This window comes from Anabrus simplex, chromosome 4 (genome assembly GCF_040414725.1).
Source record: "Anabrus simplex isolate iqAnaSimp1 chromosome 4, ASM4041472v1, whole genome shotgun sequence".
In the NCBI taxonomy this organism is placed as follows: Eukaryota; Metazoa; Arthropoda; class Insecta; order Orthoptera; family Tettigoniidae; genus Anabrus; species Anabrus simplex.
In genome coordinates, this window is record NC_090268.1 from 142,792,459 (window position 1) to 142,818,373 (window position 25,915).

General features: G+C 38.5%; 1 protein-coding gene across 1 annotated transcript in view; it reads left to right on the top strand.

The window, feature by feature from the left end:
- Positions 1–83: 83 nt before the first annotated feature.
- The window catches only part of mRF1 (mitochondrial translation release factor 1), an 80,185-nt gene continuing 54,353 nt past the window's right edge, over positions 84–25,915 (top strand). The window contains exons 1-2 of the mRNA XM_067145240.2: positions 84–529; positions 18,937–19,019. Of these exons, the coding sequence (XP_067001341.2) occupies positions 187–529; positions 18,937–19,019 (426 nt within the window). The 5' untranslated portion in view covers positions 84–186. The remainder of the gene's footprint in view (positions 530–18,936; positions 19,020–25,915) is intronic.

The following is a 25,915-nucleotide window of genomic DNA, read 5'->3' on the forward strand; positions in this document are numbered from 1 at the left end:
CCAACACCTCCTAGATGATTTGATGGTGGTCTATATATTTCTACCGTGAATATGTTGGTCTGACACACTTATTCTCTTTGGTCTGACACTTTGGAGTTGCTTTATAGGAACAGAATCCGCTCCTCATGGACAACAGCTGTATCTAGTTTGTCTGTCTACGAGTGTTCAGAGGAATACGAATGCAAAATGCGTAATTTTATAGTAAAATGTGCTCTTGGTCTAGCCGGGGGGAGATTTTACAAAACAGCATCGAACTGCTATGTTAGTAAACTCGCTCGCATTAGTATTTCAAATCATTCTTCTAGACAAGTGTATCATCATAGTTCTGGAGTAATTAGTGATTTTTCTCTGGATAATCCTGCTGTTAAGAAGTATGTGGAAAGGCTTGTTGCAGAGTATGAAACTCTTATTGAAAGTTCGACCAAAGACGTCGACTTTTCACGACTGAGCGAACTGAAACCTCTGATAGAAATGTGTAAAGCTAGGCATGAATTGTGCGCTAATTTATTGTCTTTGAAAGAGTTGAGCGGTAAGTGCATGGGAAAATAAACAGTTTTATTATATATTAAGGTAAAGCACTCAGTTGTGTATAAAATGATGATAGTTTTCATTTTTCTTTGGTACAGACTACGAAGGACTATATATTTAAACAGTATGTACTTGGGCCATTCTGCACCAAATCATCATACATGTTCACATACATCATCACAATCCTGAGTATTGTGATGACTATAGAGAAAATCTCCACATTCTGTGGCACTTTGATACCCACCCTGTCTGTTTGGCATCTAAAAAAAAGTTTTAAATGATGATGCACACAAACTGAGCATAATGTAGAGCTGAATAGTTTCAGTTAGTGCAGAAGTCTACGATGTTTCTCATAACTCACTACATGATGGGCTATTGGCTGCAGGTCATAGAATTTGCATGTACATCCAGGTTCTGGATTGTGATAAGACGTTGTCTTAAGGGCCATGCGTCTTGGTAGGTGTGCTATTTACCAATTGACGAGCCCAACTTAGCACACTGGGGCAAAACGCTGGCAACCAGGAATGAGTTAGCTGGAAAATTTATAATGTCCAGTAACGGACCAACTATATTGGTATTAAGGGCCCCATGCATGCCCAGACTTAGTCGGTGGTAAGTCTGCGCAAACAAATCTCTTCAGACATGTCTCTGTGTGTATGGCCAAAAAGTCTGCAGGCAAGTCTCTGATGATATTCTGGCGCTGCTTGAATTCAGCCGGAGACTTTGCGATGAAAGCGCTTTGCGTCAGAAAATGTAAACGTAGTAACCTTATGCAGTTCGGAATGGCATCAAACAGCCTTTGGATCCTCTCCTGAGGCAAGTTCATCCACAGTCGGTGCAGCTGTCCCTCCAGATACCGCAGGTTGGCTGGCCATGGGAGGACTTCAGCGTGCATTATCTTGTTGGAACACTGTCCCAGGGTGCTGTGCCATAAGGGGTAGCCCATGCGGATGCAGAATGTCTGTAATGTATCACTGTGCCATCAAAGTCTGCCGAAGCACTATTAGAGGTGACCTGAACGCATATCCTATAGCTCCCCATTCCATGATACCGATGATTACATGCCTGTGTGTTTTTCCACAATATGGGCAGGAACTACCCTCTGCCCTCGATGCCGCCAAACCTGCACACGTAGGTCATCGGAGGTTATGGAGAAGCAGGACTCTTCACTGAACATTATGCGATGCCAATCATCCTCTGCCCATGCCTCCTGGGCAAGGCACCACTCCAAACGCAGGCGTGGGTGTTCTGGTGTCAATGGCAACCGATGCATGGGGCGGTAGGACCCCAATCCAGCGTATGCAAGTCTTCGAGACACTGTGCGGGAACTCACAGTTTTAAGTATATGTTCGCAAATGGCGAGCCGAAGTTATGGGACCCCGCAGTGCTTGGCGCACCATATGATGGTCCTCCCTCAGGGTGGTGTTTCTTGGTTGACCCGAACCTGCACGATGTGATTGGGTGCCCCCATGTACCTATTGAGTCCATCATCAGGCCACTGTGACATCTGAATGACCCACATGCCTGGCAATGGCACGATGTGACCAACCAGCCTCGTGCAGTCGCACAGTGCAGCCTCTGTCAAAATGCTGTTAATTGGTGGATAGGCTGTCTAACGTGTCTTAACTGTACGTAGCCCTCTCTGCACCCACCCATTTAGGGCTGCACTCTCAAGCAATCCGTCTCAAGGAGAGATCCTCCCGAAAGCCGCAGCGGTCTCTACGGGCCTGGCACCCTCTGCGGAGCGTGGCCCCATTAAAGAAGGACTTGAACTCGCTGCAGGTTTCGGGGATAAGTGGACCCTCCCAAACGCCACATTTCTCAGCAGGGTGAACCTGCAAGATTCGGTGCTGGGCTCTTCCCTGTTCGCTCGCCGCTACTAAGGGAATCCTTGTTAGTTTCTTTTCCTCCGATTAATAATATGCTTTAAATTCACCGGGTAGTCTCGCCTGCTCTGAGGTTGTGTTTGGTTTGTTTAGGTCGCTGCACACACAGCACACGCTTTAGAGCTTGGTCGCGGGGCAAGGGCGGCGAACCAGCGCCAGTAGACGCAAAGACGCTGTGCAGACCAACCGTCCCGTCTCACACACTCTCAGTAGTCGTGTCAACTGGTCCATCTCCACCGAGGTGAAGCTCTCTTCAGGAGACGCGGCGGCCATGGCCGCACGAACCGTGACCCTCCCACCCTTCGAACGCAATGTTGCGTTCAGTTTTAGCAACTGCTTAACTGTCTGACTCACAGCAGTTGACTGGTAACAACTTATCAGCAACAGGATGGTGCCATCACAAATACACCCTGGTGAGAATTCTACACATTACGGAGCCTTGTAAATCTAATAATTTACTTACATATCAATGGTATGCAAGTATACCGAAATGGGATAAAATTGGACCACTCCTTCAGGGAGCTTAACTTTTTATGTCAGGCAGTGTATTATTAGGGTCTACTAACTCAAATATATATTAATACTATGTAACTAGCACATACAGGGTGTATCAGAACTATACTAACAAAAAATCAGGGATGCTCTTCGTGTTGTGTATATATTCAGTTAGTGCAGAAGTCTATGATGGAACTTATGTTTCTCACAACTCACTACACGATATTGGTCGCAAGTAGTAGAATTTGCATATACATCCAGGTTCTGGATCGTGATAATATTTTGTCTTACACATTTTGCATGTTTTGCCATGATAATTGTGTACTGCAAGGGAATTTATGAAGTGATAAAACTCTTGGTTTGTGCTGTTTCAAGCCATGGCCTCTGTTTTATAGAAATCCAGCCAGATCACTTTCCATATTCTCTTCCTTTCTTGCCAGGTTGAATGGCCTTAGTCCAGGAGAATGGAAAATCACGGAAAACCATTCTCAGGACACCCCGACGGTTGGGGCCAGCCGTTAGGTCCAGCCCTTTCCCATTTCCTGAATGCAGAGGCGTAGAGCCACGGTAGAGCCGTGGCCACTCCTCCTCTGCTTGGTTGGTTGGAGTGCAGAGCTGTTTGAACGCGGACCAGCTGTGACCACTTAGGGGCCGAGACCCCACTCTGCATCCACCAACACTGTGGAGCTTGCTGCTGCTACTACTGCTACTACTACTAAAACGTTTTCATTCCTCCCTTCATGGGGTAGATGGGCCTCTCAGATGGTAACGCCGTCTCTCAGGCCAGGAGATTTGTTACGGTGAAGGAGATGGAAGGAGAAAGTGAGGGGTTTGGCGGCTGTGGTCTATACTAGGAATGGTCCTGGCATTCACTTTAGTGCAGGAGAATGGAAAATCATGGAAAACAATTCATAGGACAGCTGATGGTTAGGGCCAACCCTTTCGCGTCCCCTGAATGCAGAGACTAGAGTCACGGTAGAGCCGTGGCCACCCCTCCTCTGTTTGGTTGGCCGGTCGGAGTGCAGAGCTGTTGAAACACGGACCAGCCGTGACCACTTATGGGCTGAGACCCACTCTGCATCCACCGATGCCGTGGAGGTTACTGCATAGGCTACTTGGAGACAGTGCTAGTGCACTATGAGAGACTTTGTCTCATTTTCAAAAATTGTTGCCTGCCTGGCCATCAGATGATATAGATGTTGATTCCCATAGGGAACTTGAAATATTTATCCTGAATGAGTATATTTATAATACCAGTATAGTTGGTCCGTTATAGGACATTATAAATTTTGCAACTAGCTCATTCCAGGTTGCCGGCGTTTCGCCCCAGTGTGCTAAGTTGGGCTCATCAGTTGGTAAATAGCACACTTACCAAGACGATGGTGCAGTCGGATTGATTGACTGACAAGTGTATCTTAATTACAGTGTATTATTGTACTGTATGTGCAATTACAGCTGTTTAATAAACAAGCTGTGGACTGGATTGGGACATTGATGATGATGATGATGATGATGGATATTGCCTGTAAGAGACAAGAACAATCCTGTGCAAGTCAAACGAGGAAATTTATGCATATGCGCAGATGTGAAGGTGATGCATGAGATAAATGTAATGCGCAGCAGTTGCACATCCCGATATTCAAGCGCTAACCTCACGTTCCTCTTAATCTCAATGTGATTGACGTACTACTATTCGACAAGCACTGTACTTAATATTATTTGCACTGTTATGAAGAGGGCTTGGAACAATACCTATTTCCAGTCACACACAATGAAAAATATAGAAAGGGTTTACTCGTTCGTGTTCTATTGATCTCTACTATGTGCAGTACTAGAATGGACATAATGGTAACGAAATTGATTATCAGCGGTCGGGGTTTTACATAATCAACGACTGACCAAGGATCTAGCAGAGGGGGGAAATTCTAGTTTATTGTATGTAGTATTACATAATTTTAGGGGCTGCCTGGCCGAGGCGGTAAAGGCGTGCTCGGTTCGCCCGTAAGGACGTGGGTTCGAATCCCCGTCAGGAAGTCGTAAAATTTAAGAAACGAGATTTCCACTTTCGGAGGTGCATATGGCCCTGATGTTCACTCAGCCTACACCAAAAATGAGTACCAGGTTAATTCCCAGGGGCAAAGGCGGCCGGGCGTAGAGCTAACCACTCTATCCCAACACTTGCCGAGGTTAACAATAGTGGAAGCCTTTACCTTCCACTCCTCCAAGGACCTTCATGGCCTGTATGGAGGTGACTGCTTTTTATTACATAATTTTACATGACAGGTACAGGACATGTTACTGAACATTCTTAATTACCACATTACAATTGAAATTTTGCAGATGGCGAAGTGATGACATGAACGTATGTTTCTACAGTAGTACGTACAAAACATTACTTGTGACCGGGCGAGTTGGCTGTGTGGTTAGGGGCGCTCAGCTGGGAGCTTGCATCCGGGAGATAGTGGGTTCGAACCCCACTGTCGGCAACCCTGAAGATGGTTTTCTGTGGTTTCCCATTTTCACACCAGGCAAATGCTGGGGCTGTGCCTTAATGAAGGCCATGACCACTTCCTTCCCACTCCTAGGCCTTTCATATCCCATCGTTGCCATAAGACCTATCTGTGTTGGTGCGACGTAAAGCAAAAAAAAAAAAACCATGTAACAAAATAAACAAACTTTTCAGAAACACACAAACATGAACGCCGGTATGCAACCAGATTACTCACAGCAGAAACTCTACAAAGCATCTTGGAATAGATCGCCATTTACATGGCAACACCCCTGTGCATGCTCCAACGCTGATCAACTCACTGCTGTCAAGTGTTTCTGGTGTTATTGCAACACATGCAGTGGTAATACGGTCTTTCATGTTGTCCATTTTTGTTGGAACCTGCTGATACACCATATTTTTCACATGTCTCCAAAGAAAAAAATATAATAGGGTGAGGTCCGGCGATCGTGCTGGAAATCTCGGAAGAGGACTGCCTCGTCCTATCCATTGATTTGGGAATTGTTGGTTTAGTGCCTTTCTTGCCACTGTGGCATTATGCGCAGGGCATTCATCATGCCGATACCACATTATTTGACGCAAATTCAAAGGTAGGTCTTCCATTAGTACAGGTAAGGTACTTCTCAAGAACTGCCTGTACTTTTGCCTGGTAAGAGTGAAATACGGGCCAATGATGTGTTGCCCTACAATACCATACCATACATTGCTGCTCCACTGACACTGATGTTCTACCTGATGAAGCCAATCTGAGTTTTCCGTTGCCCAGTAATACATATTGTGTAAGCTGACGTTCCCATGGTTTGTAAATGTGGCTTCATCGGTAAACAGTACCCCACGCATAAAGTCATGGCCTTGCTGCAGAATCCACTGGCAGTATTCCAGACAAATTTGAAAGTCATTGCTGTGAAGCACTTGATGTAGTGACAAGTAGTATTTATGGCTGTGAAGAATGCGCAGCATGCTTGTTCGAGGGATTCCAATCTGTCTTTCCATTTCACGAGAACTGGCATGAAGATTTATTGCAATGGCTGCCAGAACAGCTACCTCTGCTGCTTCATGTATTACTCTCTTGCTTTGGACCCGTGTTCGTGGAGACAAGCTTCCTGTCGCGCAAAGTTTTCTAACAATATTAGTGAAGGTAAGACCGGTTGGGCGATGTCTATTAGGGTAACGCTGTGCATAAAGTTGTGCTGCTCGTGTGCCATTTTGGCGACATTCTCCGTAAAGTAATAACATGTTAACCATTTCTTCATTTGTGAAAAATCATGTAAAATGCCTAAAAGGGATGGATAGGTAAATTAATGCCACGTTTAAAACATTGATACCAATTACTGTGTACAGTACGTGCGCACGCACACACACGCGCGCGCGCGCGCGCACGCGAGGGTTGTATTGGGTAGTGTTAACTGGTCGGCTTACACTGACCGGTGACATTAACTATGCTGTACATATTATGTACATTTTGAAGTAGTACAATGCAGAGTACTGTACTGTGTAGGTAAATAAAGCACGCAAGAGAGAAACCATTATTTACATATACCTTTGCTGTGGCAGGAAACCCTATTCATATTTTCAGCCCCCTCTTGATAACAGTGTAAGTTACATTAAGTACAGTGCTCGTCGCATCGTAGTACGTTAATCACATCACGATTAAGAGGAACATGAGGTTCACGCTTGAGTCTCGGGATGTGCAACTGCTGCGCATTTCATTTGTCTCAAAGCATCAACTTAATGTTGCAGTGCCTCAGGATGTAATTGACTTATTGCGATGAAACAAACGCCATTCCTTATGTGATTTATCATGTTAACAATTGCGCAAGAAATAATACAGGGTGCCCATTAAAAAAAAACGCAAGTTTATGTTGAAAACCATATTTTCTTACATTTTTGACTGGCTCATAGTATTTACTTTAATTAGCCTCTTCCCTGCCCTCATACCTGTGAAAGTCATTTTTCAATATCTCTTGTTGTTCCAGATATATTTACGGTGAAAGTTTTAAGTGGGCCACTCTGTATAACAAAAAGCTTTGTTAGATCCAAAAATAAGTCTATATCTAAATCTGGGACACTGGAGAGGACGAAAAGAGACTTGAATAATACGAAGAAAGGAAATAATACATCAGAACTGTTGACTGAACAACATGGTGATGGAGAAAAGATTAACTGTACAAGTTTATTAAATGCTAGCAATGATAAATATCAATATGTAGGCTACAAGAAAGAAAGTGATAATGGGAATACACTTTACGTTTTAGTTAAAATAGAGTGAAAGACTGATTGTGGAAGGGGTATAATTTGAAGTTATACGATAAAACACAAGGTGGATGTAACAAAGATAAAAGGCAATAACTTCTTGTGACTTGAAAGGAGAGATTGTCACAGTAACTTAAAGAATATACAAAATAAAGGGGGATAAAGATTGTATAATTAACAAGATACGAGCAAAAAATTCATGATTGAAAATAATGTATGAGTAAAAGGTATGTCAGTCTAGCTAAGGCGAGTGAAGAGAACAGACGTGTTGTGCGGAGTGTGCCGGGCGATTAGAGTAGGAGTGAGGAGCGGACAGAGCGAACAGAGTGTTACAAGGAAGATGATCAGCGTTGAACAATATAGCGCCATTATAGGTAGATGGCAAGGAAGTAAGAAGAATGAATCAGCCAAAAGTAAGGAAGTTAGATTAGGGATGAGATTGAAAGGCGAGATGCTGATGGTGGTCACGGTCCTGATGGTTATTGGGGGTGTGGAGTTAAATTCAGGCCTGCAGAGCAGTGGCAATATGAATTGGGAGGACATTGAAGTAATAAGGAAAGTGGTTAAGGAGGTAGTAGAGGAACTCTGTCCGTTTGAGCAGTTAAAATGGATGATACATGAGCAAGTTAAGGAGCATGAAATAACGAGATGGTGGATCCAGGAAAACACTAATGAAGTCAAAGGTAAAATGGAAAGCAGTGAGAGAGATGTAGCTTTTCTAAAGGAGAAAATAAAAAGTATGGAAGAGGAGGTGATAAATTTAAAGAAAGAAGTTGAAGCCTACAGACATTATGAGCATGAAGAAAGCCATTTTTATTTATGGAGTTCAAGAAGAGAAGGTAGAGACTAAAGTGGACATAAAATAGAAGGAGGTAGATGTAATACAAATAAGAATAAAAATCAACTTCATTGAGGTCGATATAGATGATGTGAAGAGGATAGGCAGGCTGAGGGGGTGCAGACCTATAAATGTCACATTGCTATCCTCACTGATGGCAGATACAGTAATCAGAAATGCCGGAAACCTGCAGAAAGAAAAAAATGTGGATTAAGAGAGACTGGGGAAGAGATGGGAATAGAAATTTCAAAATTTTGAAGAAACATATGATTAGGGCAGGACAGCAAGGGTTGAGACCTCATATTAGGGGCCAGGTGCTGGTGGTGTCCAATGGAAAATGGACTCTAAAGTGGGGAGTGTCGAAACTTTTTTCTATGGAGGAGGATTTGAATAAGAACGAAACGAGTAGGGCCAGCAAGGGCATGATTGGTGTAAGGAGTGGAGCAACGAGTAAGAGATGTAGCGGCGGAGATGACGGGCAGAAGGAAGAGAAGCAGTGAGTTGAGCGATACTAATGTGGCAGTGAGTGCAGAGGATAGAAAGAGAAGAGAGCAAAGCTTCGAAGAGTTTTGGTCTGACAGTGAGAAAAGGAAAAGGTGGGCCAGGGAAGTTGGCAGAGAAATACGTATGGAACGTGAGAGGGAAGAGCGGAGAGTAGTGAATAGTGAAACTTAATTGATAGAGTGGAGGGTGGTTCAAGCCGTAGTATGAGTGAATGTCTAGTCCAGAGTGAGAAAGTTAACAAAAGCATGGCTGTACACAAAGGGAGAAGTGTGAGCTTAAAAGATTTATGGGGGAAGAGAGATAGAAATGAAGAAGGTATGGTAACTAGGAGTCAAAAGCTAAGTAAAGATAGTAAATGATGTAGGGTTAAAGTTGATCGAGGGTGGTGCGTGCACGAGATGTGCAATGGAGGTGCCCATGTATTGATGTTATTGTATATGGTTGGTTGAGTGATCTTGATATGGTATATGGGAGAGGGTTCGATAGTAAGCAAGCTGTTGGTGGTTTTTAATTGAATATGTTGGATGGTGGAGTATATTTGATATTTGTGTTTGGGATAAAAGTGCTGAAGCTGTGAATGTGGTGTATTGTAAAGTGTGATAATTTATTGTTGTTATTGTATTTATAATTGTTTAGTGGTCTTGGTGGTGATATTAGAATTGAAGAGTATGATGATGGTTAAAGAGTTAGTACTTTGTATATATAGACTAAAGATGGGTATGGTAAGTAAGATGAATGTGATGATTAGAGAGAGGATGAAGTGATAATTGATTGTGTCGATGGTTGGTATGATGGCTGGTATGGTGAGTTGTGAGGGAACAAGGTTGGATGGACGTTATTGATATCTGAAATGCGTATTTGAATTGTTCAGTAAATGGAGTATAATTAAGATAATGTTGGATGGTGGAGTGTGTCTGTCATTTCTATTTGTGATAAAAGTGAAGGAGCAAATTTGGTGTATTATGAAGTGTGCTCATTTATAGCTATTATTGTATGGAAAATTGTTTAGTGGTCTTGGTGGCATTATTAGAATTGAATAGTGAGATGATGTTTAGAGAGATGATGAATGTGATTATGAGTGGTACATGTTTGGTAAGAGGTAATTGTATTTGAAACGTCTAGTGTTTTGTAAAGATGTTTGATTGATACGAGTGGTAGTGATGATGTGGTTGGCGGTTGAGGTATTGTTGCTTGTTAGAGGCAGATTTAGTGGTATGGTTGGAAAAAGAGTGATTGTTGTATAGATGTGGTATGGTATGGTAATAATTGATGGATATGTGATTGGAAGTTAAGCGTGGAATTTGACTGTGAGTAATTTGAATGGAAGAGAAACTAGTTGAGGAGTTGGATGTTAATTTGAAATGTGGAGATTGTTTGCGTCTGTAAGTATAAGAGGGTGATTGGTGATTTAAGTGGGATGAATGCTAGGGGGCTTTAGATGGTGTAACAAGAAATGTCCGATTGATAAGAGAGGTAGTGATGGGGTGACGGGGAGGAATTGCAGGGGAGTTTGGGATATGTCTGATGGATATACAATAGTGATATGACAATAGATTGAGTTATTTTGACTGATGATGGATAGTTATAGTGGCTATAAAGAGGAATAGTAAATTAAATAATGCTATTTTATTGTATGTATAATGTGTGTAGTGAAGCAATTCATACAGGAACTGATAAGCGAGGAGATTACGGCACACTGATGGAGCAGATTATGTAATGCTTTGGCTGAATCAGCGAACCGGTAGTAGGTCAGTGAGTGTGGAAGGCAGTAGTTACGCAATGTGCAAGGTTCCCGAGATTCAGCCAGCAGGGAGGTGGAGGTCTTTAAACTTCCTGGTGCTGAGTGCCATTTCCATTATCGCGAGTAGCCTCGCGACTCCACGGCAACCGCCAATGATATGGTATTCAACTGACTCCACCGCGCAGTGATCACGGCGGGGAGGGCCCACTGTATTCATTGTATTGTTTTGTTATACCAATACTCTTATCTATTATTATGATTATTATTATTATCATCACATTATTATTTTATCTAGGAGAGTAAAGTTGAATGTGTTCGCCTAGGTTGGGCAGTATTATTTCTCTCCATTAAGGATCACTAAGGTAGGAAATACTGTAGATCTGGAGGGAATAATAATAATAAATAAATAATAATAAAAGGTATATCAAGTGGGAAAGTAAAACAAGATGTAGACAGCACTTTTGGTGCTCTTATCGCTAAAAGAGTTTGGATGGTACCGGTACGACCATCTCCAGGAGCATTTCACCTAGCATGATGCTATATCAGGGACAGAATCGTCAGGTAAGAGGGAAACAGTGGTGAAATAAGGAGGAAACTACGTTCTTATAGCTGGGAAGAGGTGCGAGGCATCAGGAATTTGTGTGTGGTTAAGAATAGCGGAGGCGAGGGAGGAGAGGGTAAGAGCTTCGGAGACAATGGAGCTGCTATTGTGAAGACCAGTGGTTAGGTATTTGAAACGAAGGTCATGAATGTGTGAGAGAATAATGGGAAAGGAATAAAGGAGGTTGACATCTGCGGTTAGGGAATCGTAATGGAGATGGAAGGCGATGCGCAGTGCATGTTGGTCTAACGTCAAAAGTCATAAGTATTGTTGAGGAAGAGCAGTTAACCAAGTCAGAGAAGCGTATGTGATAACAGGAAGGATAAAGGATTTGTAGAGGTGGAGGATTTGAGGAGATTTGAATACCCATGTATGACCAGTAAGGGTACGTAGGGCTCGGAAGCATCGGAGGGATCGTTTATAGACATTTGTAAGATGATATTTCCACTGGAGGTTGTTTTGTAATTTGATCTCAAGGTATTTAAGGAAGTTGGTTTCTGTTAATCATATGTTGTACATGGTTAATAGGACACTGCATTGGGGACGGCAGAGACAGGATTTCTTACAGAATACAATGAACTGCGTTTTAACAGGATTGATGGCGATGTGCTAGGAATTTTGCCAATTCTCTAATGTATTAAGGTATGTTTGAAGTATATGGGTTAAAGTAGGGATGGTAGGTGGAAGCGCAAGGATAGCTAAATCATTGGCATACTGGTAGAAAGCTACACAAACTGCAACTACTATTAATTAAGACTCCACACATCCCCAAGCACATATACGTGCTACCTACAATAGTTTAGTCCACCGTGTCTTCACAATACCTATGTCAAAGAAAGACTTGAAACAATGAACTTAATACTATTCGGGCAGTCGCCAAATTCAACAGTTATAATAGGTCCTTTATAGAATAGATAATCAATAAATTGAGACACCGACCTAAGACCACTCTTACTAAAGAAAAATCTAAACCCACCACTTCTTCCACCTTTACTTTCAACAACAATGTCTACAAAATTACTATCTCTTCAGAAAGCATAATGTGAAAGCTTCAGAACAAATAACAGGAATCTCATACGTGGGACAGACAGGGCGCAGTTTTACGATTAGGTATTCGGAGCATGTCAACGCTATAAAATATAATAGGTTTTCAGCAAGAGGTCAGCACATTTCTGACTCCAACCACAAGTTTACCGACATTGAACACGATTTAGAGATCCTTCAAATGGCTAATAAAGGGCCTCTCATGAATATAATTGAAAATTGTTTTATCCATTTTGATCAATACTTTAATCCTAACTTCAACTTAAATGACATTTCTGAGAAGCCCAACATTCTTTTCGATTTCCTAATTAACTGGTTTAAAAACATCAGAATTCCACACACGAGCACGATCTTTCAAGCTATTACATAAAATCAACTTCATGGTCCGTATCACACTTTAACAGATTCACAATTAACTACTTTTTATTTTCCACCTTGTCAATACATTTGTTTCTTGTTCACGTACTTGAGGAGGTGGAGGAGCAGGGGATATTGGTGTGTCATTAACTTCCTCGTTGTTACCTTCTGCTTCAGAGGGGAGGAACACGTAGTAGGTCTATCTGAAGGTGGAGAGATTCCAATTCTTTTTTTTTTTTTGTAATCTTTTTCAAGTATTTTCAAATACACCAGAATTTGATCATATAATGGGTTCTTATACTCTGTAGCCTCATTAAGGTTATCATTTTTCTTTACAAGTTGGTCTAGATGAATGTTCAGATCTTCATGTGTGTTCTTTAAGCTTCCCTTTTTAAATTTTAAAAGTATTTTCACATACACCAGAATTTGATCATATAATGGGTTCTTATACTCTATAGCCTCATTAAGGTTATTTAGTATTAAGGTTATCATTTTTCTTTACAAGTTGGTCTAGATGAATGTTCAGATCTTCATGTGTGTTCATTAAGCTTCCCTTTAATTTTTTTTTTTTTTAAATGATGGTGAGGTATTGTTCTGTGTTGGTAAATTTTATGACCTGTGGTAGTCCTGTGTGTTCCCATAGGTGAGAATCTTCTATGTGTTTCAGCATTCACATGTTCTAAATATCTTACTTTAAAATTGCGGCCAGATTGTCCTATGTAATGTATGTATGTATGTATGTATTTATTTTTTCATTCTTGCACTCAAAGAACACATCACTACTACACCAGACACAAATTTACTAAGACTCGTACCTACCTACGAACATGTACTCATATTTGGCGACTTTAACACAAACCTGTTAATAGACTCCGTTGAAGCAAATCGTTTACAGAACATATTTACCTCTTGTAATATGTCAGTGTTGCCACTTAACCCCACTCACCACGTGAACACAGCTAACGGATCCTCACACACTCTAATAGATTTACTTATCACAAACAATCCTCAGAAAATACTGAAACACGGACAAACTTCTGTACCTGGTATATCATACCACGATCTCATATATTTAGCTTATTCTTTGAAAGTTCCCAAAACAAAGCCGAAGTGGATAACCTATAGAGACATGAAAAAGTTAAATCCTCAACAATTGGTACAAGATGCTAATCTCTGCCCGTGGGACAAAATACTGCACTTGACTGACAATGACGAAAAAGTAAAGAGGTTTAACACATTATTGTTGGGATTGTATAACAAACACGTACCTAAACGTACTGCTAGGGTGACTCGCAAAGCTGCTCCATGGTTATCTAATGACATTAAGTCTGCAGTGGCTGAACGAGATGCACTACACAGATGTTACAAGCAGACATTATCAACTGAAGATTTTGAAAAGTACCGTGTGCTTAGAAATAAAGTTAAACAAATAATCAGAAACAAAAAATATGCGTACTTCCAACAATTAGCCAGTAACTTGAACACAAAAAGTACCTGGAAACAACTCAGATCCGTAGGTATTGGGAGGCAAACTACAAACTCCAATACGCATGACATAAATCCAGATGAATTAAATGCCCACTTTACTAGAGAAATAGTTAATACCCACCCTCATATTATACAAACAACAATAAATTCTCTCCAATCTACTCCGTTGCCACAACGGCCTTTGTTCAAATTTCGTAAAGTAAATGAAAACAATGTAAGAAGAAAACTAACATCAATCAAATCGCGAGCAATCGGAGTGGACGACATCCCGATATCCTTCGTCATTACCTTGATAGATGTAGTACTGCCAATTTTAACCCACATGTAACTCATGTCTTTTGGAAGGCTACTTCCCAACTGTTTGGAAGGATGCCTTAATTTTACCAGTACCAAAAAAATCTCTAGCAAATTCTCCATCTGACTATCGACCTGTCTGTATACTTTCTTCACTTTCGAAAGTCTTAGAAAAACTCATGCATGAACAACTGCTCCAATATTTGATGCACCATTCGTTACTTGATCACTGCAGTCTGGATTTAAAAAAGGACATAGTACATCTACTGCTCTTCTAAAAATTACGGATGACGTAAGAAAAGCAATGGACGAATGTAAAGTGACCGTGCTCATTCTCCTAGACTTCAGCAGTGCTTTTGACACTATCAGTACGGACATATTAATAGCAAAATTGCATTCCTTCCATCTTAGCCACGCTGCTCTCAAATTGTTCGCTTCCTACCTCCATAACCGACGACAGTGTGTTGTCATGAATGATAAGAGAACGGAGTGGAAGTACAAAGTTAATGGTGTGCCACAAGGTTCTATACTCGGCCCCCTGTTATTTATTTTATATTTGAATGACATCTCTTCTAAGTTGAAAATCTGCAACTACCATCTCTATGCCGACGACCTTCAAATTTACTGCCACACAAAAGTGAATGACATAAATGCAGCTATTGAAAATATGAACCGAAACTTAGAGCAGATCAGCTGTTATGCAGCTGAGAATTCTCTCTCCATCAACCCAACGAAAACACAAGCTATCATACTAGGGCAGAGAAAACTGCTTGCCCATCTACACAGTCTACAAATTCCAGTCATTCAACTAAATGGCGTTGCTATCCCACTCTGTAAATCAGTAAAAAGCCTTGGAGTCACTATAAATGAAACTTTAAACTGGGAGGAACATGTTACTAACGTATACAGGAAAGTTCACTCATCACTTCATCCCCTTAAGATTCACCAGACCGTATTACCTCTTAACTTAAAAATAAAACTGGTTCAAACATTGATACTTCCAATTTTTAACTATTGTGATGTTGTGTTGCTGGATGCTACCAGTGAACAAAATAGGAAATTGCAGAGAGCTTTAAACTCCTGCATTAGATTTATCTTTTCATTGAATTTTGCCTCGCATGTATCCCCTTTTTATGCACGACTTTCTTGGTTAAAAGTAGAGCAGCAGAGGAATCACCATGTATCAACCCTTATCTATCGACTCTTGACTGAAAATATACCTTAATATCTCTCCAGTAATTTCCGTTTTCTATCCTCCTTTCATGACCGTGACACGCGATCTGGGTCAACAATTGCAATACCTCCACATCATACATCTGCCTTCAGTAATTCTTTCCTTGTGTCGGGCGCTAGAATATGGAATGCTTTACCCCCTGAAATTAGAAATTGTTCTTCATTAATTACCTTCAAAAGACAGTCTAAAGATTTCCTCTTGAATACGTAGGCTATATCATGTAGTTATGTGTGAATGTGTGAGTGAATGTCTGGAGTAAATTGTTCCCAAAAGTTTACATAAATTACTGTTATATTTTATTAATTCCACCTAGAGTAGTTAATATTGAATTTATTTATTATTTTTCTAATTTTAGACTTAGGATGTAATCTTTTAGTTTTAGACTATATTAAGTTATATTACTATTATATTATATACACTGTGTTAAGTAGAATATTAAGTTTGGATTCAGTATTAAGCCGCATAATGTGGTTAAGTGTAAGAGAGGGCCAAGAGCCCTAATTTTGCAATAAATAAATAAATAAATAAATAAATAAATAAATAAATAAATAAATAAATAAATAAATAAATAAATAAATAAATAAATAAATAAATAAATAAATAAATAAATAAATAAATAAATAAATAAATAAATAAATAAATAAATAAATAAATAAATAAATAAATAAATAAATAAATAAATAAATAAATAAATAAATAAATAAATAAATAAATAAATAAATAAATAAATAAATAAATAAATAAATAAATAAATAAATAAATAAATAAATAAATAAATAAATAAATAAATAAATAAATAAATAAATAAATAAATAAATAAATAAATAAATAAATAAATAAATAAATAAATAAATAAATAAATAAATAAATAAATAAATAAATAAATAAATAAATAAATAAATAAATAAATAAATAAATAAATAAATAAATAAATAAATAAATAAATAAATAAATAAATAAATAAATAAATAAATAAATAAATAAATAAATAAATAAATAAATAAATAAATAAATAAATAAATAAATAAATAAATAAATAAATAAATAAATAAATAAATAAATAAATAAATAAATAAATAAATAAATAAATAAATAAATAAATAAATAAATAAATAAATAAATAAATAAATAAATAAATAAATAAATAAATAAATAAATAAATAAATAAATAAATAAATAAATAAATAAATAAATAAATAAATAAATAAATAAATAAATAAATAAATAAATAAATAAATAAATAAATAAATAAATAAATAAATAAATAAATAAATAAATAAATAAATAAATAAATAAATAAATAAATAAATAAATAAATAAATAAATAAATAAATACTGTTCCAGAGGTAAGCAGGTTTAAAAAGAATTGACAACTAGGAATTAGTGATATTATCATCTCCAATAGTAATAAGAGCCACATTATGAAACCTAGATTTCTTAATTTCGACAATTACTAAAAAAATGTATAATTTTTAATTTATAAATTGAATTTTTTAAAAACATGAACTTTCTAAGAAAAGAATATTCATCAGGACATATTCTCTATGGAGCATTGTACAAGTGTTTCCTTGACAACCGCTTTCAGTTGTAATAAGAATTTATATATTTTCTCATGAGTATTTTGTTTTTAATGTTGTCATTTAATCTTCTTATGTTATTTTTAAGGACACTTTCTCTCAAAGCATTGATAATTTGTCAGTATATGAATTATCTAAACAGTGTTATGTAGCTGAAGATGTTAATAATATACGAAACATGTACCACTTTTAACCAATAAGTTGCCATAAGCAACAAATGTATCAACAAGGTGAAAAAATAAAAAATACTTAGTTGTGAATCAGTCTCAGGTTTGGAAATTTCAGGAGTGGGTTTAGCCTTACACTTCTAACTGGAGGCAGGGTGAGGAAGGGTACAATTAAAGCACTTAGGGTTGGACTTATTTGGGCAGTGGTAGGTGGAATGTTCCTCACTGGAGCAGACGGCATATACCTCTGGTTGTTTATAAGCTGAACCTGGCGGGTGATCATCCCGCTGACATCTATCACACCGGATGAGATGCGGTGGGGTGGAACGGTACGTCTCCCCTCTTTGACAACGGGCGTGGATCATGGCCGCCTGAAAGAACACCTTATTAAAGAGCAATAATCTCTCGTGCCTTTTTACAGCGTGGGAGCTACAGTTGGACTCTGATGAAGTGATGCCATGGAGGCGCCTGTGTAGACTACTTGGAGCCACCGGCAGTGCCAATGCACTGTGAGAGACTTTGTCTCATTTTCAAAAATAGGTGCCTACCTGGCCATCATATGGTATAGATGTTATTCCCATAGGGAACCTGAAATATTTATCCTGAATGAGTAAATTTATAATACCAATGTAGTTGGTCTGTTTTTGGAGATCATCAATTTTCCCTATGGGAATCAACATCTGTATCATCTGATGGCCAGACAGGCACCAATTTTTGCAAATGAGATAGTCTCTCATCATGCATTGGCTTTGCCAGTGGCTCCCAGTAATCTATCCAGTGGCCTCCACCATGGTATGCACTAGCCACACTTCTTAGTAGATGTGCTATTTATTAACTGATGAGCCCAACTTAGTACACTGGGGCGAAATGTTGGCAAACAGGAATGCGTTAGCTGGAAAATTTGTAATGTCCAATAACAGACCAACTATATTGGTAACTTCACTTTCTTAAAAATAACATTTTTCTTCGCCAATCCGATAGCACCATTGTTCTTAACATTACATGACGGACATCCCCAATTTTTTTGTTGGTATAGTTCAGATACACCCTGTATCTAGGTTATGTTAACTGGGCGGCCTGTAAAAATGGCACGGCAGTGCACCCATTAAAAAGATCCTAGAGAGAACACTGATCTACCCTATCAAATGCCTTAGATAGGTGACCTCTTGAATCTAAGATATCTGCTATATTTCGTTGGAATCCTACAGGTTGAGCTTCAGTGGACTAACCTTTCCTAAATCCGAACTGCCTTCTATTGAACTGTTTCCGAGTTATGGTGGAACAAAGATACAGACAAGTATCACTTATACCTGTATTTATATATACTGTATATGTCTTACAGTATTAAATATGTGCTATTAGTCTTCAGAGTGCAATTTGGAATGAACTGTAAGAAACTGAATTTTTATTTCCTTTTTAGAATCAGAAGATAAAGATCTTGCATCTCTTGCAGAAGAAGAAAGTCAGTTATTCAAAGAGAAACTTGGAATTTTAGAGTCTGAGGTAGGTAATTTGATTACTATTCAATTATTCATTTATTCTGTATTGCAATTGAAGTTTCAGTATGGTTCCATGGAAATTAAACTACTGGAAGCTAAGTGTATACAGGTTTATTCACAATTCCTCGACACATTTTAAAGACTTACAGTTCGGTGCGGAAAGAGGGGATCAAACCTCTTGACATCAACTGCAAGAGAAACTTGCCTAATTTATTTCCAGCCAATGCTGCTACTAGGGACGTAGGTGCATCCAAACTGGACAGTTTCACAGTATATTGAGATATTTTATTTCTTGAAGTATAGAAGGAAATGAGTTCAGTAGTGGCTGTGCAGTGAAGATTTAAATGGGATTTAGAAAAGAGGTCCTGCTTAAAGAACTGTTATGCTAGGTTTCAAGGAGAACACTGCTTGTGCTTGAAGAATCACCTTGGATGAATGGACCTTTCTGACACTAGTGTTCAGAGAGGAATACATAGGCCTACAGAATCCTCACGAGTCAGCTAACGAATAATTGGCAGTCATATGGATTTTAGGGAAAAAATGGAAGGGTATGTGTATACTGTGTTTTTAAATTATTATTATGGACATTCAAGTTTAGGCTTTATTTACAAACAAACCAATAGGTCAATTGTAAAATGAGTTATACCAATATTTTCCCTGTTTAATTCTGCGTTAGGGTGTATAAGACAAATTATTTTTGAAGTTGAATAATTCATTTCTATTTGTGGTTTTATTAAAAATTGCCTGGGTTTTTGGCTTCTTCTCTAGGAACCACTCACTTAAAAAAAAAAGACATGGAAAACTACTTGTCTGATAGTAATGACATTTTGATATTTTATAGGCACATGTATTGGTGGTATAATATTGAATTCAAGTACAATTATTTTCAACCATCCAAAACGAAGTCCTTATAATTTTTCTAAAGCAATTTTTTCTCTACCCAGGATAAGGATAAATATTCAACAGGAAACTTGGGCTTGTTTTGAAGCCTTCAGTCATGGTTATCAGAAACAACTGTAACCATACAGTGTGATACTGAATTTATGAAGAGTAATATTGATGAGAGGTTGTGTGTGTATTAACAGCAGGGGTGTGTGTGTGTGAAATAGGGTACAGTGTTGCCGCATTCAGTAGTAGTCGTGGCTCGTAACAAACACAGCCTTTTGTTTATTTTCAACCTTCGATTTTATTTCCTCATAAAAATTCCACTTCCCATCACCTTTTCTCTTTAGGGCTTTGGACTTTCAATGGCAAGTTTAAAAATGGTTTGCTTTCTAATTTAGGAATGTCATACTGCACAATTTTTACAAAAGTTATTTGTGTTATTTACATAGTATTTTAATATTAACCCTTCCCAAGCAGATGCTTTTTTTGGCTCTGAGCGGAATGTTTTTTCGGAATTTCAAAACGTGGGATTTATTTTTCATGCACTAAATTTAGTTATACCAAAGCTGTATTATGCTTACCTGTTGGTACTGGAAGATTGAACAGCATCTGTTGGTTGTAAAGTTGAATTTTCGTATTTTATATCCTTACATTTAGTGAATTAATGGCACAAGTCACTGCAATTTACATATATACACTATACAAGTTTTCTACAAAACACACAACACTTTTGTGGCTTTTTTAAAATATCGTGAAGGGTGGTACACCTCAAAGCATCTATTGGGATGCAGAAAAGGCTTTTGGCTGCAGGTTTTGCAGTAATAAATTGTTTCCTTGCATAGCCCCCCCCCCTCCCTTTTTATTTACACAACGAAAGCTATGGAATCTTTCTCCCTCCTAGCCATAAAGTGAGGTAGTCCATTTAGGCATTCTTCTGGTGGACCAAGAGAGGGCCTTCCCCTTTTGGAACACCCCTCTTTTTGCTTGGAAGTCACCCATTCGAGGACCAGTGACTCAACAAGTCGTTGCCTGAACTTTCTATGTGTAATTGGTTCGGAGTTACAGTTTTTCTGGACCATGACATACAGCAGATATGAGTTGACAATGCTTATTTCAAGGAGTCAGAAGAACATTTTTCTATACCACTTTATTGTCCTACACATGAAGTGGTAAGAGGCTATATAGTGATCACTACGATCCACACCACCTATGTGTTTTGTGTAGTCTACCATCATATTGGGTTTGTCTGTCTGGGCTTGGTTGGGTATTTGGAGCTGACTGATGTAACATATGTCTTTGACCCTTTGTGGCTCGTGCTCAACATGAAAATTGTCCTTTCATCTTTCCTTGCCAGAGCAATTTTAAGATCTTTACAAAAAGAAATTATGTCCCCTTGTTTCATTTTGCTCAGATTTTTCTTTTGGAGCTGATGTGGCATGTCGTTACGGGATGGCATGACTGTACCTATTGTTAATATATTAACGGATACGAGTTGGTCAGCTAATTGTGGTGACGTATAATACCTGTCAGTATATACATGATAGCCAGAAGGAGGGTTCTTGGGACCTTTGGTAAGAGAAGCAGCGAGAGCAGTAACAATTTGAGTGGTTTTTAGAAGTTCTGAACTAGTTTCCTCTTTATCAGTGTAAGGTTTGAAATAGTACATATACCCGTTACTACTGTCAGACAGAACAAACATTTTGAGCCAAAATTTTGTGGGCTTCATTGGGTTGTAAACTTTATATGAAACTCCCCCCCTTGAAGGATATTGTACTCTTGTCAATAGAAATCTTTTGACCAGCGGGGATAATGAATCATATACTTTTCTCTGATTTTATTAATGACAAGCTCTACATGCTGAATTTTTCTGAGACGATCTTGATTTTGGGGAGGGTGCGCAAAATGTAGATTCCAAAACGGGAGTAAAAATTAATCACAGGGAAATACGTCTGTAAAAAAATGGTACCTTACTAACCCATGCCTTAGAAAAATGTTTATCACATCTTCTAAGAGTGCTTTTATGTCTGAGTTTAGAGGATGTTTCCATTCATTTAGCCTTGACTTCTGTGTGAGGGTGGGGGGTGGGGGGGTGTTCTTTTGTTTTTTTATGTCACCGTAGAGACAGGTTTCTTCACGTATTATATTTATCAAGTCATCGTTGAAACCACAACACTGACCAATAGAGATAATTCCAAACTTCAGGCAGCTGAAATGAAATTCCTACGCACTATGATCCAGAAAACCAGGAACGACAAGATTAGGAATGAGAAAATTAGAGAAGTAGGAATAGATGATTCCCTCCTCAATAAGATTCAAATATCAAGACTGAAGTGGTTTGGTCACATGAAGAGGATGCCAGTAAACAGAACTGCAAGGAAGGAATTTGACAGAAAAGTAGAAGGAAGACGACCCGTGGGAAGGCCACGAAGGAAATGGATAGATTTAGTTAAGAACGATGTACTGCTGAGAGGTCATGATTGGGACAAGTTGGTGGAGGAAGAATGGTACAAGGACAGGATAAGATGGAGGAGGCTCATATACCACACCCGGGAAACTGGAGATGGTTTAGGATGATGATGAATGATGATGATTGAAAAATAGTTCAAAATGCTCTACAGGCTCCGTATTACTTTCAAAACTAGACGGAAGAACTGGACCATGGTTTATACCTAACACTCCACTCTTAGTCACTGTTGGTGTCAAATGCCACACTGTCATTTGTGCTGTTCTTGCTCTCACACTCGTCAGTTTCACTTATTTCACTATCACCATCAGAAAAACTAATATGAAATATGATCATCACTCACATCCAAAGTAGATACTATTTCGTCATTAGTATGTAGTCTTTTCTGCGACATTATGTGACAAGCGTCAAACAAATACCAGAAAAACTAACACACTCTAATGCCCACAAATTATCACGTGCTCACATCTGAATCAACAGCTGGCTGCAAATGTTTGTGAAGTCACAGAGGTCTCTACTGGTGATATGTTAACTATCAAACCCATGTCTGCATGGTGCTGTCATCTTCTGAGCCTAGCATTAACTTCTACAGTGAAAATCAGCGCCAGTTTTGAATAAGAGCTATTTCTGTATATATCCGTTCTCCGCTCGTGGTTGACAGATCGGCTTCAGATATATCCGTGTTCCGCTCGGGAAAGGTTAATTCTTCATTCGTCTGAAAAATAACTATGCTCTAATGAATAGGAACTGCTGTTGATTAAGAATGGCTCAAAATGAAGGACATTTTCAAACAGTCCCATTAGTGGTCTTAAATTTTCTTAGTGTGTTTAATGTGTTGTTTCCAGAATTCATGAGTGAAGGTATATAAGACTTCTCAGCATAAAGTGTTAATTGCTTCCATACCTCTACCATGTTCTAAAGTGTTAGCCATAATTTTTTTTTTTTGTTGCTATTTTTCCTTTCACATAAGCTAAAGTGAGCTCATTTAGATTAAGCTCGCAGTGGGTCACTGGTAACCAAATGAGCTGTACATCTGGTTGATCATTCAGTTAGTTGTTCCAGCTTCTTTACTGGTGTTTGAAAATAAGGCATGGCAAGGACAATCACCTCTGATTTAGTTAGTTTGTTATAATCATCAACTCCAGGTGGTGGTGAAATATTTTTGATGTTATCCAAGATATAATTTCAGGTTACAGCCATGAAATGTTGAGGTATTCTCCACAAGTAAAAAGGTTCTGCCTGAAACTGTTAAAAATTTATTTATTTATTTATTTATTTATTTATTTATTTATTTATTTATTTATTTATTTATTTATTCATGAAGCACAAGATACAGCTACACTGAGCAAATTTCACTTGCACTGTCAACAGACTATTTAACAAACGTAAACTTTCATAATAAAATATAACAAACATAACAAAGTATAACAAGATCAGGTACGCATCCTACTAATAACTGTCCAAATCGAAAACCATGAGAATGTCCATGTTCATAGCCAAGTCGTCGTGGGTCAAGATGGCGGTATAATCCCTTCACATCAACTTATCTTTAAGATACTATTTACACACCTCTCGAATACACTTTTATTTGATGCTATATCAAGCTCTTGTCTCCTATTAATATTGTTAAAGAGTGTTGGGAGGCGGATTAGGAAAGATCGTTGAAGTATTGAGTGCTGAGTGTGGGGAATGTGGAGAAGGTCTTTGGTTCTGGTGGAGCGGGAAGGAACGCGGAGAGAGAAGAGAGAAACAAGATGTTCCGAGCGGTAATGTCCATTTAAGATCTCGTGGAGGAAACTCAGGTCAGCTACCTGTCGCCTGATGTGCAGCGGTGACACATTAATTGCCATTAATATCTGCTGCGTAGACAGATTTCTGAGCTTGGGGTTTCTGTTCCTTACAGTTGCAGCAAAGAAGGACACTGCTCTGTCTAACTGCTTGGTATTGGAGGGGGCGGCTGTTGTCCAAATCGGAGAGCAGTAGTTTAAGAGAGGTTGAACGATCGTGAGGAAGAAGTGACGAAGAGCAACGGGGTCAGAAATTTCTGTGAAGCGATAGAGAATGCCTAGTAATTTCATAGCCTTGGTTGTATATGTTTCTATATGGGTCTTAAATTGTAATTTTGTATCGAAAATAATACACCTAGGTCACGCTGTTGCGTAACCACGGTGATGGGCTTGTCGAGTAGGTAATATGATATTAGGCATAGATATCAAGGATAATTAAATAAAAAACCACCTATTCAATACTTGCCACGTTTAATGTGGTTATTATCTACATGATTTTATGTAGACTCATTTGGTCAGGTACATGTTTCACCCATTATTTTGGGCATCTTCAGCCTGTAAACAACCTTTAGGTCAAGGTTTGGGACCTTTTTAACTAATATAAACATACTAATATATGCACTATATACAACATATACATTATATACAATATATACAAACATAAGTCAATACAGTATTTTGGTCCTAATCTATTTAATAAGGAAAATGTCCAAAACTAAAATGGATCTTCTTTTCGGTGAAGAGGATTGCAAATCGGGGTTTATGTGACCCCTATATCATATTAAGTACTTGACGTATCGTGTCTGGTGACAGGATGTGTCGTCAACAATAAGTGGAGATTTGAACTGATTGTAGGTTGGTCAAGATTGAAAATATAAATTTAAATTGAATGTGTTTTAACTTGGCAGTTCTGGTTAACTTAAAATGTTCAAAACTAAAAATAAAATGAAACGGATCTTCTTTTTTCTTCTTGAGAAGGGGTGATATTAAAACTGGAGCTTGTTTGACCCACGATTTTCATTTTCATGTTCTTGACGTAACCAATATTTAAATGTGTTGTCGTGTACAAGTGGAGATTCAAAAGCCGATTGTTGTAGGTAGACTGGTCAAAAACGTTGTGAATGAAACTGTTAGCGTCTTGACTTTGGGTCTCATGTAACGTCAAGGAATTGACAAGAGTAAAATATTTAGCTGTTTCATAGTTTTAGGCTGCTGCTTAATTGGGAAGAGACATCCTAGACACTTGATACAGTCTTGTGTGAAAATTGTTCCCGTTGATGTGTTGCTTGGTCTTTGAGAGGGATCTTAAGAATATCTGTAATGAAGTAGAAAATAATTTTGAATTAAAAATTTTTTGAGCACGCGTTGTGATAAAATGTATTAAATTAACACCTCTTAACTGTAAAATGACTTACTTGTTCAGTTAATACTAGATGGATCTGTCTGTTCCGGCAGCGCCTGTCTTGTCACCATTTCTACTCCTGGTGTTGTAATGGTGCGGTAATGGAGGGGCGGGGCATGGAGGGAGAGTGGGGGTAGGCTGGTCTATGGGCGTGTGTGCTGTTGCTGGAGGGGAGTTTCTAGAAGCAATATGGGCGGGTTTAACTTTTGGCATGATGGATGAAGCATTTGAGTGTGGAGATTTAAATAAATGAGGGATTTTGTTTTGATCTGAATTCACGATATTAATTAATCTAGGTGTTAATTCGTACAAAGGATTTTTAATTTCATTGACGTCGTTGAGATTTTTATTTTTATTGTAGG